The sequence below is a fragment of the Tiliqua scincoides genome, chromosome 5 (assembly GCF_035046505.1).
Source record: "Tiliqua scincoides isolate rTilSci1 chromosome 5, rTilSci1.hap2, whole genome shotgun sequence".
NCBI lineage: Eukaryota > Metazoa > Chordata > Lepidosauria > Squamata > Scincidae > Tiliqua > Tiliqua scincoides.
Genome location: NC_089825.1, coordinates 133,693,595 through 133,711,094, shown reverse-complemented (window position 1 = coordinate 133,711,094; position 17,500 = coordinate 133,693,595). Strand labels below are relative to the sequence as shown.

At 44.3% G+C, this 17,500-nt stretch overlaps 1 protein-coding gene, 6 non-coding genes and 2 pseudogenes across 7 annotated transcripts; 4 read left to right on the top strand and 5 right to left on the bottom strand.

Moving 5' to 3' along the window:
• Positions 1 to 1,413: 1,413 nt before the first annotated feature.
• Positions 1,414 to 1,485, bottom strand: TRNAG-UCC (transfer RNA glycine (anticodon UCC)). The gene has a single exon. It is a non-coding gene; the product is annotated as a tRNA-Gly (tRNA).
• A 99-nt stretch (positions 1,486 to 1,584) lies between these two features.
• On the top strand, positions 1,585 to 1,656 carry TRNAG-UCC (transfer RNA glycine (anticodon UCC)). Its single transcript has one exon. It is a non-coding gene; the product is annotated as a tRNA-Gly (tRNA).
• Positions 1,657 to 2,080: 424 nt separating this feature from the next.
• On the bottom strand, positions 2,081 to 2,154 carry TRNAI-AAU (transfer RNA isoleucine (anticodon AAU)). Its single transcript has one exon. It is a non-coding gene; the product is annotated as a tRNA-Ile (tRNA).
• A 1,801-nt stretch (positions 2,155 to 3,955) lies between these two features.
• Positions 3,956 to 4,353, bottom strand: LOC136651651 (histone H2B 1/2/3/4/6-like; annotated as a pseudogene).
• Positions 4,354 to 7,629: 3,276 nt separating this feature from the next.
• On the top strand, positions 7,630 to 7,928 carry LOC136651679 (histone H2A type 2-C-like; annotated as a pseudogene).
• A 4,296-nt stretch (positions 7,929 to 12,224) lies between these two features.
• LOC136651948 (histone H3) lies at positions 12,225 to 12,635 on the top strand. Its single transcript, XM_066628723.1, has one exon. It carries the CDS (start codon positions 12,225 to 12,227, stop codon positions 12,633 to 12,635), a length of 411 nt encoding a protein of 136 aa, XP_066484820.1.
• Positions 12,636 to 13,912: 1,277 nt separating this feature from the next.
• On the top strand, positions 13,913 to 13,985 carry TRNAK-UUU (transfer RNA lysine (anticodon UUU)). Its single transcript has one exon. It is a non-coding gene; the product is annotated as a tRNA-Lys (tRNA).
• Positions 13,986 to 14,276: 291 nt separating this feature from the next.
• Positions 14,277 to 14,358, bottom strand: TRNAS-GCU (transfer RNA serine (anticodon GCU)). Its single transcript has one exon. It is a non-coding gene; the product is annotated as a tRNA-Ser (tRNA).
• A 2,091-nt stretch (positions 14,359 to 16,449) lies between these two features.
• Positions 16,450 to 16,531, bottom strand: TRNAS-AGA (transfer RNA serine (anticodon AGA)). The gene has a single exon. It is a non-coding gene; the product is annotated as a tRNA-Ser (tRNA).
• Positions 16,532 to 17,500: the final 969 nt, after the last annotated feature.

The following is a 17,500-nucleotide window of genomic DNA, read 5'->3' as shown; positions in this document are numbered from 1 at the left end:
ACCCCCACACACACAGGTGGAGGACCCTGAAGAGTTCCAATAATGCAGGTTTTATAGAGCATTCCAAATGGGGGAGGGGTAACAAGAGCACACAAAGAGAGAATAACATCCATGGGAAAAATAACACACAAGCAGGCAGGAATACAAATTGGCATTCGTTATCAGTTCAGGATGTTGATTTGGGAAGGCAATTCGATGTGTATCAACAATTTGTTTACAGATGATATCCATTACTGAGGTTCTGGTAATCTATCACCCCTTTACCCTAGCCCTTTCATCCCACATCCTTATTTGTCTATTGCCATTGTTTATTGCTTTCTGTTCGTCCTTGGTGGCCCATACTAGGTTTATCCTGGAGCCAGCTTGTTTTCTGAGAAGGATATTAGATGTTGGCTGGTGAACAAGGGTCAGATAGGAGCTTTAAGTCAGAGAATTTGGGCCTTGTGGGTATTTCAATATTGTAAGCTGGGCATTTTGGGGACAGTCTGAAAGATGAATTCTGGTCTGACTTAGGGATCCCTGTGCAGGGTCTGTCAATACCTCACCCAAGTTGGAGGAACTGAATCTGTCCACTAGTGTTCTGAATGTAAGAACTAGCTTTTTGGCCTGGACTTGAGGACTATGAAGGAAAGTTGCCAGAACTCATCAGACCCTAGGGCAATTCACGGATGTAAAGGAATGGAGAAGAGCCTTACAGGTGAAACACCTAGCAGCCAATGACTAACACTTAGCTCCCTGCTTCACACTTTTAACTGGGAGTGAACAGGGAAGAAGTAGCTCCCATTGCCACCACCCAAAGATAGAGAGCCTATGTGGAAGGAAGCCTCCTTGAGAAACCCACCCCCAAACATTTGGTTCTTTCTAGTTTCTTTTCTTTGCTTTTGACCTTCCCAGTAAAATCAGGTTGCCACAGTGTAAAGCAAGAGGATGCTGGCCTTGATGGATGTTGGTAGGATCCATCAGGTAGATTTTCTGCATCCTGGCATTATTCCCTCCAAAGACCTTAACTCATTCATGTCCATCAACCATCTGAACAGCAGCTATTTCTTCAAATAACTCAACCCCCCCCCCCCTTTGCTTCTTTGGGTTTCTGGAATTGTGTCTCTAAACATCCATATGGTGCCATTCTAGAAAGTTGGTGCCAAAGAATGGTGCCAATCTAGAAAGTATATTCTAGACTCAGAGTGCTTTACAAAAAAGTTAAAATAACTGCAGTACTTACACAACAGTGAAATAACTCAGCAGAAAGAGAAAGAGAGAGGACTACCAAGACTTATTCTCTGAAGACCTGATGAAAAAGTCAGGCCTACAACTGGTGGGAATAAAAAAGTTGGGCGTTTATGCTATCATGGGCAGAGGGTTCCATCACTGTATGGTTACAAGTGTAATATACACAATTCTAAAAATTAATGCTGCGTTGGCCGGGAATCGAACCCGGGTCAACTGTTTGGAAGGCAGCTATGCTCACCACTATACCACCAACGCCCACAATAATAGCAGGGCTTATGCAAAATCTCTCTGCCATGCTTTTCTCTATGAAGATATCATGAATATTCTTTCTCCAACAATCCTTTAAGTATGCAGGCGTTGGTGGTATAGTGGTGAGCATAGCTGCCTTCCAAGCAGTTGACCCGGGTTCGATTCCCGGCCAACGCAACGCTACATTTTTAGAACTGCACCTTTGTTTTTTAAATAGGTGGCATCCCCCCACCCACCCCCCAAAAAAACTTTCACTCACGGTGGAATTCTTTCTCAGGAGAGTATAAGGGCTGCAGAAGTTTAAGGATTCTGAATGTGAAGCACCCTGAAGGTTAATAGACACCCATCAGAATAGATTTGTGTGAATTAAAAAAGAAATTACACATACACACCCACACGCACAACAAATCCACTGAGATTATGAATATTTGACATGGGAGGAACTATACTCAAAAATTAACTCCACCAAGATCTACTAGAAGGCTGTTTACCCACTGTCCCAGGGAAGCCCAAGTCACAGTACTGTACTGTAATGAAAAGCACTCAACATGGACATTCAAAGGAGAGTAAAAGCAACCATCCAATACATAAAAACTTCTATTGGCTCGTACGGGGATCGAACCCGCGACCTTGGCGTTATTAGCACCACGCTCTAACCAACTGAGCTAACCAGCCAGCTACTTTTGACCTTTGCTTGAAATAACCATTTCAAATCTATGTATACACATCAGCAAAATATGTAACACAATGTAGCAGCAGCAGCCAGGGGGCTAATCTGGTAACTAGCATCACAATCCTATGCATATCCACCCAGAAGTAAGCCCCATTGTGTTCAATGGGGCTTGCTCTCAGGAAAGTGTGGATAAAACCACACTTGCAGTTTAAAACCCAACTGTTATCTTCAGTGAAAATACAATACCTGAACCTTCCTTGTACATAGAAGCAAACAAACAAGTATCCTTTACTAAATTTTGGATAAGGAAACTTTGACGTATCACTAGGCAGTGCAACTGATAAATAGCATTGAATTTTCAGACGTCAAAAAGCAAAATTCAGACTACCATAGATACTCACGAATAGTATGTGAAATTTTTGCAGCCCATTTCCATAAATTGTACCCTTCCTATTAGCAAAATGTTTGTAATTAATAATACAAGCCCTCATCTCCCCCATATGAAAGCCCAGACTTCATGTATTCATCACAGTGTTTTCTCTTTTCATCTGTTTGAAGAACAGAAGACTCTGCCTTTGCACTGTTTTGCACCAGAAGTGTGCTGAGAAATTCTGGGTGATGGATCACTTTCCATGAATTGATGACCAAAAACTAGCTATTGGTGGGGCTTTCACAGTCAACTAGCTACCTTCCTACCTGCCTTGCTGGCCCTGCAAAGCATTCTGGAGCACAACCTGCCTTTTTCTGCCATTATTCCATTATTTTTCAAGTACCCCTACAGGTCCTGTTGAGTGTCCCTGAGAGTACATGAATACCAGGTTGGGAACCACTGTTTTACTGGTATGTTGTTTACAGTGCACTTACTCTGATAGTGTTTACAAAAAGGTGATGAAGACCAGAATTTAAAAAAGAATGAAAATGTATCTTATGATCTTTTATTATGTTTTTAATAAATTAGAGACTACAGTAACAATTAGTGGTGGGTTATTTTTCAGGATCTGGCCTCAGGTAAAATCTATAGTCAGACACCCCCCCCCCTAAGTTTAACCCCCAACTTATCCGAGGGTCATAGAAAATTCCATGTTTGTTGGCTCTAAACCTGCCCTCGACTTATCTGTGGACTTATAGGTGTGTATCTGCGGTAGTTGCTACTGGTGCTTATAGGAACCAAGAGATTTTCCCCATCCTTTGTCTACTCCAGATGTTCAAAAGCTCACTAAATTTTATTTCTTTCACATGTTTATATCACCCTTCCTCCAAGGAGCTCAGGGTGGTGCACATAATTCCTGCTTTTGTCCTCACAACCCTGTGAGGTAGGCAAAACTGAGAATGACTGGTTCAACATCACACAGGAAGCTTCCTGGCAGAGGGTTTGAACCTTGATTTTCCAGTTCTGTGTCCAACACCTGTTAAGCTACCTTTGAACCTCAGATTAACACTTTTGCCCAGCCCCCAGGTGTACACATTTGATCTCTATTGCATATATGCAGCACTGGGCACAAATGGCTTAACATAAGAACAGCCCTGCTGGATCAGGCCAAAGACCCATCTAGTCCAGCTTCCTGGATCTCACAGAGGTCCACCAGATGTCTTAGGGAACACACAAGACAACAAGATACCTACATCTTGCTGCCCTCCCTTGCATCTGGGAGATTCCACTACATTGTTTTAACAAATCGAACAGCTAAACATTTCCAACATCAAGAAACACCATTCAAAAAGTGTGATTGAAACTCTTTAGGAAGAGACGGGTGGCTCTTAAAAGAGCCTTTGGATCTTGAATAAGGGGCTTTTGCAAAAAAATTATTTGGAGCTGGTATACTTGGTGACAGCCTTGGTGCCCTCAGACACGGCGTGCTTGGCCAGCTTCCCAGGGAGCAAGAGGTGCACAGCTGTCTGGATCTCTCTGGAGGTGATGGTGGAGTGCTTGTTGTAGTGGGCCAGGTGAGAAGCCTCCCCAGTGATGCGCTCGAAGATGTCGTTGATGAAGGAGTTCATGATTCTTATGTTCTTATGATGCTCATGGCCTTGGAGGAGATTCCGGTGTCTGGGTGCACCTGCTTGAGCACCTTGTAGACATAGATGGAATAGCTCTCCTTCCTGCTCTTCTTGCGCTTCTTGTCGCCCTTCTTCTGGGTCTTGGTCACTGTTTTCTTGGATCCCATCTTAGGGGTAGGAGCAGACTTGGCTGGCTCAGGCATGACTAACACAACAATACTGTCCTCCTTCTCAGTACACAAAAAAAATAATGAATGACCTTAAGTGGAGTCAATGTATTTATACTCCTCTCTTTCTAATTACCATATTCAGCCACTTAAAACCTTATTGGTCAGCAGGACCAATGATGCTTCCTCAAAATTTAATGGCCAAGCAAATTAGTGGATGCTATGATCTCTGGTCCTATTGGACAACTGCAAATGAATAGAATAGAATAGAATAGAAAATTTGTCATTGTACCCGTGTACACAAGTACAATGAAGGTAGGTGCTTTCGTAAGGTAAAGCAAGACAAGACCAAAACAAAACAACAACAATACAACAAGTTCAGGTAGACTACATATACAATCACCACCTCGCTAAAACTCTGTTCAACACATCACTATACTCCTCATTTAATCTGTACCCCTCATTAATCTAATTTAATCTCATTTAACCCCCTCATTAATCTCATTTAACCTCATTTAATCCCCCTCATTTAATCTCATTTAGCCCCCTCATTTAGTCACTGTACCCCCTCATTTAATCTAGACACTACACTGGGAGAGAAACTTTTCTTTAATCTACTCGTTCTTGTTTTTATCACCCTATATCTTCTTCCTGATGGCAATAATTCAAAGAACTGGTAACCAGGATGCGAGGGATCTCTCAGGATTTTTGAGATCTTCGACATACACCTTGTCCTATAAAGCTCCTCCAAAGCAGGAACAGCCAACAATCCTCTGAACAGTGTTGATAACCCTCTGGAGCACTTTTCTTTCCACCACTGCACAACTCGCAAACCAAACACAGAGACAATAAGATAGAATACTCTCTATGTAGCTGTGATAAAAAGTTACCAACAATATCTCAGACAGTTTTTGTCTGCTGATGAGTCTCAAAAAGTACAGTCGTTGTTGGGCCTTCTTTACCAGAGCAACGGTGTTTGCACTCCATGTCAAATTCTTCTTCATAATAGTCCCCAGAAACATACCCTCATCCACCTGCTCAACACAAGCGCCCTCAATACACAAGGTCCGAATGTCAGATTTTCTTTTCCGATAGTCCACAATAAACTCCTTAGTCTTATGGATGTTAAGAATAAGGTTATTATTCTTGCACCATAAAGACAACCGTAGTACCTCTTTGCGATAGGTGGACTCATCATCTTCAGAGATGAGCCCCACTAACGTGGTATCATCCACAAATTTAATGATCTTATTACTGGGATAAATATTAGTACAATCTGAGGTCTAGATGGTAAACAAAAGTGGACTCAACACACAGCCCTGTGGAGTACCCGTATTGAGAGTCCTGGCAGAAAAAACAAAGTCCCTTAATCTCACCCTCGATTTGAAAGAAAATCCAATATCCGCATACAGATTGGATCTGGAAACACCAGATCTTTAAGTTTAGATATCAGTTTGTATGGGATAATTGTGTTAAATGCAGAGCTAAAATCCATGAAGAGCATTCTTACATAGGTCCCCTGCTGCTCTAAATGAGTTAAAGCAGTATGTAAGATGATGTTTATAGTATCTTCTGTTGATCTATTTGCCCTATATGCAAACTGATATCTATCAAATGAGTCTGGAAGACAGGAGATGATGTACTGTCGAATTAATTGTTCAAAACTCTTCATAATAATAGAAGTGAGTGCCACTGGTCTATAATCATTGAGGCTACTTATAACGGACTTCTTTAGCAATGGAACAATGGTGGAAGCTTTCAGATACGATGGAACAATAGCTTGGGATAGAGACCGATTAAAAATCTTAGTCATAACCCCAGCCAACTGATCTGCACAGTCTTTCACCACCTGACCAGAAATGCCATCAGGTCCGGCAGCCTTCCTTGAATTTACTGCTTTCAGTGTCTTTCTCACGTCATGCTCTCCCACAACAAGGAGGGAGCCAAGCTGAGTTGATAACTGTGGTGTGGCAACCTCAGTTTGATTTACCTCAAACCGTGCAAAAAAGTTATTCAGCTCCTCCGCCAACAGAGCATCTCCATCGTGGGGATTTGGAAGGAATCAAAGGAAGCAATTGCTTATTAATAGGCAATATGGCGGCACATTCACATGCTGTGGCTCAGTACTCTTCATCTTGGCATTGTTTATGGCTGGTTTTGTATGTGTTGTTATCTGTTTTGAACATGTCCTGCTGGGCGAATAGAATCTACAGACAATGTGAACTTGTGGAGATTGGAATGCGCAGGGAGCAGGAGATTACAGCTAAGTTTCTTCGGCAACATACATACCCACAGAGATAGCAAGAACTCCGGGCTCTTCATGGATTGTAGTCCCGGTAAGGCAGAGAGGGAGGAGACGCCAAAGGGAGAGAAAGCAAAGGAGGGGCTGTCAGGCCCATGTCCTGATGAGGCTGCAGAATCCAACAAAGAAGTTGCTGCTTCCAAGTTTTTTTCTTGCAAATGCCAGATCTATTGTTCACAAAACTGATGAACTGAGGCTGCAGGCTTCCACAAGCAAGTTTGTTAAAGACTGCTGTGTGTTGTTAATATCAGAGACCTGGCTTCACTCAGCTGTACCAGATACAGTAATTGAATTAGATGTTTTTTTAGTACACCGTTTTGATAGGAACAAGAACTCCGGGAAATGCAAAGGAGGAGGGCTGTGTGTGTATACTAAAAACAGCTGGTGTACGAATACAAAGATTATTGCCTGTCACTGCTCTGTGGAGCTGGAATATATGACTGTTAGATGCAGACCCATATACCTCCCAAGAGAGTTTAGTGTAGTTGTGATCACTGCTGTTTATATCCCACCGGATGCAAATGCTGACTCTGCTCTGGGTTATTTGAGTGATGCCGTTAACAGTCAACAAAACAGATTCCCTGACGCAGTAAACATTATTGCGGGGGATTTTAACCATGTTGATTTGTGGGTCAATCTCCCTAAATTCCATCAGCACATAAGGTGTGCCACCAGGGGACTCAATATTCTGGATAAATTTTATTCTAATATCAAAAACGGCTATAGGGTTGTGCAGCTACCCCATTTAGGCCAGTCTGATCATATGTCTTTGCTGTTAGCACCGGAGTATATCCCTTTAAGGAAACAAGCTTATTATTATTAAATGAGCCCAACCAATGTCAGCAACACAAAGCTATCCTTTTCTATTGGATACGTGGACAATACTCTTGTTCTATGTCAGCCAATAAGTTTACCAGGGTACAAGCTCGCGGTGCAATTAAAAATTACAGCGGTGCTTCTTCTCCCACTATTCTGGTCTTGGAGATCCGTGTGGTGCACATGCTTTGGAGATGTCTGGTCGTGGCAAGCAAGGAGGCAAGGCTAGAGCCAAGGCCAAGACTCGATCTTCACTATGCAGAACGAGTCGGCTGAGGGGACTGCTGAGATCCTGGAGCTGGCTGGCAACGCCACCCGGGACCACAAGAAGAACAGGATCATCCCCCACCACCTGCAGCTGGCCATCCGCAACAACGAGGAGCTGAACAAGCTGCTGGGCAAGGTCACCATGGCCCAGGGAGGTGTCCTGCCCAACATCCAGGCTGTGCTGCTGTCCAAGAAAACAGAAAGCCACAAACCGAAAAGCAAGTGAGGTGCTTGATTGTTAAAGCCCAAAGGCTCTTCTAAAAGCCGCCCACAGTTTCTGAGAGAGAGCTGATCAACGCATAGTAGAAACTTTTTAACCTACACACTTGTTACAGTATCTTGAAACTTACAGCCCAGTCTTATCCACACTTTCCTGGGAGTAAGCCCCATTGACTAATGGAACTTACTTCTGAGTAGACATGCATAGGATTGGGCTGCCAACCATCAAGTATGCAAGAACAATAACTATAGGAATGGTGTTACTGTGTAGCCCTGTGCAAACTCTACTACTCAATGAGATTTGTTTCCAAGTACTATAAATTGGTGCTCCTCTTTTAATTCGAAGGAGGAGAGTAACTGGCCCACCACACCCCCCAGCAGTGTCTTTTCTAGTGGTCTTCTGCTGCTGTTCTTTTGTATCTTTTTAGATTGTGAGCCCTTTGAGACAGAGCCATTAGTTATTTGATTTTACTCTGTAAACTGCCTTGTGAAATTTTTGTTCAAAAGCAGGATATAAATACTGTTAATAATAATCTTTAGTGCAATGTTTCTCAAACTGTAGGTCGGGACCCACTAGGTGGGTCCTGAGCCAATTTCAGATGGGTCCTCATTCATTTCAATATTTTATTTTTCATATATTAGAGTTGATGCTACCATGGTATGTGACTGCATTTGGGAAAATGTTACAGACCTGTACTTTTAACAAGCTACTATGTATATTCTTTTAACCATGATAGTCAATGGGACTTAATCCTGGGTAAGTGTGGGTAGGATTGCAGTCTAGGATTGTGAAAAATGTTCCTGCTTGATGATGTCACTTCTGGTCATGACATCACCTCCGGTGGGTCCTGACAGATTCTCATTCTAAAAAGTGGGTCCTGGTGCTAAATGTGTGAGAACCACTGCTTTAGTGGGATTGAAAATCTAGTTCTGTACTGTATACTGGGCTACATAGTGTCAGTTCAACCTTTTACATGTTCAGAAAACTCTATTCGTGTTAAGATTATACCATCAAGTTCTGTGAAGTCTAGTACTTGTCTCTTACAGTGGCTAGCCAGACTAGCAGTTATTTATACCTGCTTCTCAGTTTAAACTGGGTTCCCAGTCCCCAAACCTTGCAAAGTTGACTGCAGCAAGTAACACTTTAAAACATAAGAACATAAGAACAGCCCCACTGGATTAGGCTATAGGCCCATCTAGTCCAGTTTCCTGTATCTCACAGCGGCCCACCAAATGCCCCAGGGAGCACACTAGATAACAAGAGACCTGCCTCCTGGTGCCCTCCCTTGCATCTGACATAGCCCATTTCTAAAATCAGGAGGTTGCACATACACATCATGGCTTGTAATCCGTAATGGATTTTTCCTCCAGAAACATGTCCAATCCCCTTTTAAAGGCATCCAGGTCAGATGCCGTCACCACATCCTGTGGCAAGGAGTTCCACAGACCGACCACATACTGAGTAAAGAAATATTTTCTTTTGTCTGTCCTAACCCTCCCAACACCCAACTTTAGTGGATGTCCCTGATTCTGGTGTTATGTGAGAGTGTAAAGAGCATCTCTCTATCCACTTTATCCTTCCCATGCATAATCCCATGCATGTATCAGTCATGTCCCCCCTCAGGCGTCTCTTTTCTAGGCTGAAGAGGCCCAATTGCCATAGCCTTTCCTCATAAGGAAGGTGCCCCAGCCCAGTAATCATCTTAGTTGCTCTCTTTTGGACCTTTTCCATTTCCACTATGTCCTTTTTGAGATGTGGTGACCAAAACTGCATGCAATACTCCAGGTGCGGCCTTACCATCAATTTGTACAATGGCATTATAATATTAGCCTCAAGGTATTGTTCTCAATACCTTTTCTAATGATCCCAAGCATAGAATTGGCCTTCTTCACTGCCGCTGCACATTGGGTCGACACTTTCATCGACCTGTCCACCACCACCCCAAGATCCCTCTCCTGATCTGTCACAGACAGCTCAGAACCTATTAGCCTATATGTGAAGTTTTCATTTTTTGCCCCAATGTGCATTACTTTACACTTGCTTCTAAAAATTCTGCAACAATTCTGCAACAGCTTAACATATCCTGGTTAAAAGACCATGATTGCATAAAATTCACATTCTTTGGCAACTCATTATTAGAAGGCTTGGTAATATGTTATTTTTTAAATCCTATTTGGGTACTTCAAAAAGGGAACATCTGTCACCCTAATACTGCGGTTTTCAAACTCTCCACAGTAAGTTTTGTGGGGGCAGGGGGGGGAAGCAGCAGGGGTAGAGGGAAGACAGTGACACGATCCCCAGGATAACATCGCTCAGGGGGCTGCATGGACTGGGGTGCACCCTCAAGTCCCTGTGTGCGGGGAGCCCTGCGCGAGCGCCTGCAGGGCACCCCAGGTCAGGGAAAGGGAGAGTGGGGCGATCTGCTCTGCCTTCGCAAAAGTGGAAGCGGAGCGCAATCACCCCACTCTCCCTTTCCCTGACTTGGGGCGCCCAGGGACTGGAGAGTGCACCCCAGTCCCTGCAGCCCCATCAGAAGGGAAAGCGGAGTGATCGTGCTCTGCTTCCGGTTTTGCGGAGCGGGGTGTGATTGCTCCGCTTTCACTTTTCCTGACCTGCGGAGCCCTGCCAAAGGTTGTGCAGGGCTCCCCGCACCCCCGGGAGGCTGCGGGAGGCTTGAACAAGTGAACCCAAGCCCCTGCAGCCCCTCCCCCCGGCTGCCTTCCCCCTTTCTCCTGGCTGCCCCCACTCCTTAAAGGGGCAGAGGCTAGGACCCACAGGCTGGGGCGTCACGACACCCCAGTTTGAATACCACCGCCCTAATAGATTATCCTAAATTTAAAATGTTACCTTAAATCTAAAATGGCTTTAAAAATAAGTTCAAGATCCTTCACAGTTGTGGAAAATATACAGAGTAGCAGAGATTTGTGAGCATCAGTCACTTGTTGGTAGTTCTTACTGAGAAAGGAAATCATGATGTAGAAATCTTATTAAGAAAATGAAACACTATGATGTTTTTCATTCAAACTGTAAAGAAACATAGGTTCTTTATTATACTTGGCACAGGAATAGAGGATCTGGTATGCCCGTGTGTTCTGGAAAGTGATGGAGACTTTTTAGAGTCAGATGCTCGACCAACTGAGCTACCCAGGCTGTTGAAAGCCAAGTAAATAAAAGAGGCAAAATAGTTTTTTCTTTTGGCCAGTCACATTGATTAAACTAGTAGAGGATAATTTTAGTATGCAATTAAGCAATCTGTACCTCTGCTTTTTGTTTAATTCTTAAATATTGTAAAGCTGCACATATATCCCTTGTAACTTCTTCATGCCTCCTGTCTTGCCACAATTTAGGGCCCAATCCTATCCAACTTTCCAGCTTTGGTGTAGCCACAATGCAGCCCCTTGGCAAACGAACACATGTCCCCATACCTCGAGAAGGCCCCAGTGACTGCCCCTCCACCACAGAATGCAGCACACACCCCACTAGCGCAACTGCACTAGCACTAGAAAACTGGATAGGATTGGGCCCTCAGTTGTCTGTTCTCCATCACAAATTTAGAGTGCATGCCTGCCATCCTCTGCACACTTACTTGAGAGTAAGACTCACTGAACACTGTGGGATTTACTTCTGAGTAAGCATCTATTTGAAGTAAGCATGCAGGAGCCTCATCTTATGCATGTCTATGCAGAAGTACATCCCATTATAGTCAATGGGTCTTACGCCCAGGAAAGTGTGATTAGGATTGTACCCTGAGGACCAAATCCTATCCAACTTTCCAGTCCTGGTGTAGCCATGCCAATGGGGTGTGCACTGCATCCTGTGGTGGGAGGGTAATTCTGGAGGTCTCCACATGGTAAGGGAGTATTTGTTCTCTCACCAAGGGGCTGCATTGTACTGGGGTTGGAAAGATGGCTAGGATTGGGCAGGGAGGATCCTGCCGCTCGGGGGGGGGGGCTGCAGGGGCTTGGGTACACCCTCCTCCTGGAGGTGCAGGGAGCCCGGAGACCTGCAGCATGACTCCCCGCAGCAGTGGAAGTGGATGAGGCGAGCACAGTGAGAGCCCAAACTTAGGCATTCTAAAGGGGCGTGGTGGTTTTGTAAAGCTATCCAGTCAGAGCACGGGTGATTTTGTGAAACCGTCCAATCAGTGCCCACGCCTGGAAATTCGAACTTGCAACAATTCCATTCATTCTCTTTCAGCCAATCAGGAGAGAGCAGGGGCTATAAACGCCGAGTCTTGGCGCGGGCTTCTACTTTCAGCTTGTGCTCTTAGTTGGAGAAGCTCCGTTTATTACGCGAGAGATAATGGCGCGTACCAAGCAGACGGCGCGCAAGTCGACGGGCGGGAAGGCGCCCCGCAAGCAGCTGGCGACCAAGGCGGCCAGGAAGAGTGCGCCCGCCACTGGTGGGGTGAAGAAGCCCCACCGCTACCGGCCGGGCACGGTGGCCCTGCGGGAGATCCGGCGCTACCAGAAGTCGACGGAGCTGCTGATCCGCAAGCTGCCGTTCCAGCGCCTGGTGCGCGAGATCGCGCAAGACTTCAAGACGGACCTGCGCTTCCAGAGCTCGGCCGTGATGGCCCTGCAGGAGGCGAGCGAGGCGTACCTGGTGGGGCTCTTCGAGGACACCAACCTGTGCGCCATCCACGCCAAGCGCGTCACTATCATGCCCAAGGACATCCAGCTAGCGCGCCGCATCCGCGGGGAGAGAGCTTAGAGGGCTGCCTCCTGCCGACCACCGCCAAGTCCAAAGGCTCTTTTAAGAGCCACCTACCAAGTTCAGGAAAGGGCTGTTGTGCAACTGACCGGCTAGGAATCAGTGGCGTAGTGAAAGGGGACATAGTCTTGCAGGGATCCTTACGCACAATGCAAGGAGCCCATCCGTTTTCAAGCCATGCTAGGTGGTGGGTGCAAAACGGAGGCGTATGCCTCCAGAGAGGAGTACGCCCTCTGCAAGACTTGCAGCCCAATCCTATGCATGTCTACTCAGAAGTAAGTTATGAAAGTCATTGGGGCTTACTCCCAGGAAAATGGATAGAATTGGGCTGTTAGTGCTTTACTCCCCTTTAGCTACGCCACTGCTCAGAGCCAATTACTTATGCACTTAACTTCCATGGAGTTCAGTGGAAATGGAAGTGGGATGCTGAACGCTATTGTTCGCAGTATTTGAGTGTGGCAGGGGAACCTTCCAATATATCCCCCCTCTTGTACTATCCATGCTGTTTCTGTAGAGATGCTTTTGGGACTCCTAAGTGCAGTAGAAAAAGAAACATATACATCTTGCAAATATGGAAAAAGTCCACTTATATACATCTTGCAAATACGTTATAACATTTGCAATGGTTCAAAACATTCACTTGCTAACTTCAAATGTGCGTACGTCATATCAATGTTCCTAAGGCTGCAGTCAGCCACTTACCTGGGAGTAAGCTCCATTGACTATAATGATAGTTACTTCTGAGTAGACATGCCTGGATTGGGCTGTAAAACTGAGTCATAGTCGGATCACTTTGGGAGGGTGAGTAGGGAGGGTGAGCAAATACAGTGGAGGACAGAGTGCCTATCCCCTTAACCATAAAGTAGAGGGGGGCATTTGGGCAGGTGTAGCTCAACATGGAAGGTTGAGCTTAAAAAGTTTCACCTGCCCAAATTCTTTCTGGTTAAGTGTATAGGCACTTTGCCCTTCGTTGTATCTAGTCACTTTGCCTATGTGTCATGGCAGACATCGTTCTGAAAGTGAAGAGCTGCATCTCCTAAAATTGCTTATGTCTACTTCTCTTTCCAAGATTCAGTGTTCAAATTTTTAATTATCTGATTAATTGGCGAAAAGTTTTAGTTGTAACTTTCCCCCAAAAAGATTAGTTTCAGCAGAAGGTCAGTTGCCTCTTAAATTAGTAACAACGTTGTAACTAAAATAACGATGAATGGGAAATTGCAAAGTAGTTTTCCTCCCAAAAACCTTTTTGTACTTCTTCTAAGGACTGCTGTTCGAGAGCCCGGGTAGCTCAGTCGGTAGAGCATCAGACTTTTAATCTGAGGGTCCAGGGTTCAAGTCCCTGCTCGGGCGTAAAGTTCTTTTATACTAAACCATTTCTGCCCAACGCAACAGGAATTAAATGTGTGGGCTGGGCAGAAGGTCGGATGCCATGGTTCTTTTTGTCCCACCAACATTTTAAAATGTTGAACTGTAAGATTGTTGTATGAAAAGTAACTTTCTGCGGTGTAGTTGGTGTTCCAGCCTATGCTGCAACTCTGAAGGAGCTGTGACTTAAAATGGCAGGAATTATTTGTTATTTCTGGATCTGTTTCTGATCTACCAATAAGCACTTAAAAATAGCTTCTTGGATTAAATACAAGTCGACGAAGGTGGGATTCGAACCCACGCGTGCAGAGCACAATGGATTAGCAGTCCATCGCCTTAACCACTCGGCCACCTCGTCTCCTCAGAAGCACACCTTTCCATTTGTTTTTTTAAGCATATAAGTTATTCTTTATTCAGGTTTTATTAGTTACTAAGTTCATTGCTATGTTGAGTTTAATGACATTGAACATCAAACGCGAAAATCAGCAAGTCTGTTGCATTTTCATAGTAGAATAATGCAATGACTGAGCACATAAGCTCCATATCACCAAAGACTTCACTGCCAGACAATGTTCATCTTCTTTGGTGAGAGAAATTCAGTTTCTGTTCATGGACCCAAGATCTGGAACCCAGGAAAACAATTTCAGGTTGCAGTTCTATCCACACTTTCCTGGGAGAAAGCCCCACTGGACACAATGGGACTTACTTCTGAGTTGACAGGAATAGGATTGGGCTCTCAGTCACTCTATGAGGGTCACACTTACAAGTTTAGTTCAATAGGAGCATCAATTTGCATCCACAGGTTGAACCACGTGACTACCTTAAGAGCAGAAGAAAACATTTTCATTACAAATGTAACTCAGTATTCCTCTATTAACCTCTTTTTCACATAGCATAGCCTTCCTTTTCTCTATAAACTCAGAACATAAGAAGAACCCAGTTGGATCCAGCTTCCTGGATCTTACAGTGGCCCACCAAGTGCTACAGGGTAAACATTAATTTTGCAATGTGCACTAACCTATACAAATGGCTCCCCAGTGGTGGAAAATGCAACTGTAATGTAATATAATATCTTTTCTATCTGAATAGAACTCAATGCAAACCTTTGGTCTCTCCATATACGTGTTAAATGAGCCCATCAGAATGAAGAGAATGCATGCCACTGTGCTTTGAATGGTCCCTGTGCTTATCATGCATACGTTTGAGTAACAGCAACAGCACCAACAGCACCTCTTTCATTCAGTTTACATTTGACCTTGCTGTCTCCCTTTTTTTCCTGTATACCAACCTGTATGCATGCCAACTCATGGATATAATGGTTAGTGCCATTTTGTGAAAAGATATGCGACAGTCAGTAGTATTTAAGGTTCCACAAAGTTTGTTGCTTTTTTCAACTAATTTGTTCCTCCAAAAAACTGACCTGCTGGTTGGGAACCCTGTCTCCCACGTGACAGGCGGGGATACTTACCACTGTACTAACGAGGAGAAGGCTGACAGATGTTGTAAGAATGGAGGGTAGAGGAAAAACTTGACTAACCGGTTGTACTGATGCCTTTCCACCTAAGTCTCAGCAATCTCAGTTGCATGCAAGCCTGCAGAACGCCTGCTCATCCTTTATGATAGGAGAGAGTTATCCTGGCTGCTTTAGAAAATGTTCTCAGTGCAGGAAACCATTAATATGGGGGGAGCAGGGTGACCAGATTTAATGGAGGATAGCGTGCCTATACCTTTAAGCAATGTATAGATATAGAAGCATTGTTTCTCACACTGTGGGCTGCCAACCAATGTCAGGTGGGTTCCTATCCATTTCAATAGATTACACATGGTGCTATTATGGGATGTGACTGCATTTGGGGACAAGTTACAGAGCTGTACTTTGAACAGGTTATTTTGTATATGCTTTAAACAATGATAGTAAATGAGGTTTACTCCTGGGGAAGTGTGGGTAGGATTGCAGCCTAGGATTGTGAAAAATTTTGCTGCTTGATGATGGCACTTTGGGTCATGACATCACTTCTGGTGGGTCCTGACAGATTCTCATTTTTAAAAGTGGGTCGTGGTGCTAAAGGTTGAGAACCCTGGCATAGAAGAAGGAATTTGAGTAGGTGCAGTTTTTGAAACCCTTCCCTGTGGCGCTGCACCTGCCAGAATTATCTCTTCTATACATTGCTTAAAGGTACAGGCACTCTCCTCCATGGGATCTGCTGGGGGGGGGCAGGGGAGGCAGGAGTTGAAACTGCCAGTCTTTCTTGAATGAAAGAGGTATGACATATGTAAGACTCTGTCAGTGTTGAAGTGGATGGCAGGGAGGAAGCTCCCTGTCGAACAACTGGGTGGCATGTAGAAGTGCTTGTTTAAATATCGTCCAAGAAGGAGATTTAGAGGAGTTCCGGGACAACAAAAACGGTATGCAAAGTATTGTGCCTTAGAAAAGGAAATAAAAAAGTTACGTAGTCGGCAGGATTCGAACCTGCGCGGGGAGACCCCAATGGATTTCTAGTCCATCGCCTTAACCACTCGGCCACGACTACCTGGATGCCTAAACTCTCATGTATTCATTCCCATGTTTTAGACTAAGGAGCTGTTTTTCTTTCACTCTTCATATTGCAAGATTATTTCTTTCTTTCTTTCTTTTTCTTTCCTCCCTCTAATACTGACTTCAAATGCTAAATCCAGTCATTCTGTTTCTCAAGGGAAAAATATAATAAAAATATATTTAATATAAATATATTTAATATAAATATAAATTTTTTTAAATTTATTTACTCACTTTTTTGGAAATTACAAACTTCTTTGAAAAGCAAACACTTCATGGTCTGGAAATCAGCTATAGGTCAGGCCAGGATGGGTTCCTATATTTTTTTTCTGGCTCCCTAATCAGCAACACAATCCCCCTAAGGGCCCAGTTCTATCCAATGCCACTGCAGCCTTGATATAAGAAAGCAAACAGACCCCTACCCTGAGGAGGCCTCCATGACTGCCAGCCACCACCACCCCAATCAGGAGGCAGCATCCACCCCATTGGCACAGCTACATCAGCTCTGGAATCCTGGATAGAATTGGGTCCTAAGTTGTTCAGCTCCTGGAGTGCAATTAGGGTGCTAAAGAGATGTGTGCAGGGGATAGCAGCAGGACTGCTTTCAGGCAGTCTACTGGGAGTGAGCCACCCTTGGCCCTTTGATCCTGACTCCAGTTCATAAGGCAGTCCTCCAAAGATTCTGACTGTGGATGTCAAGTGATCGTCTGGTCCTAAAGCCATTGGGGAAATCAGCATTTGAATTATCTACCATTAAAATGAATCAAGTATAGGCACTGGAACAAAACTAAAATCAGGTTTTATGACACTGTTGCTAAGATGTTGCTTATTTGCTCAGACAACAGATCAGGAGAAGCTGGAGCAGGTGTCTCCCCTTTTTTGTTCCTCAGAGGCAGCCCACCATACTTTGCTTTGTCATCTCTTGAAGCCCAGAAATAACCACAAAGTTACAGAATTATTGCAC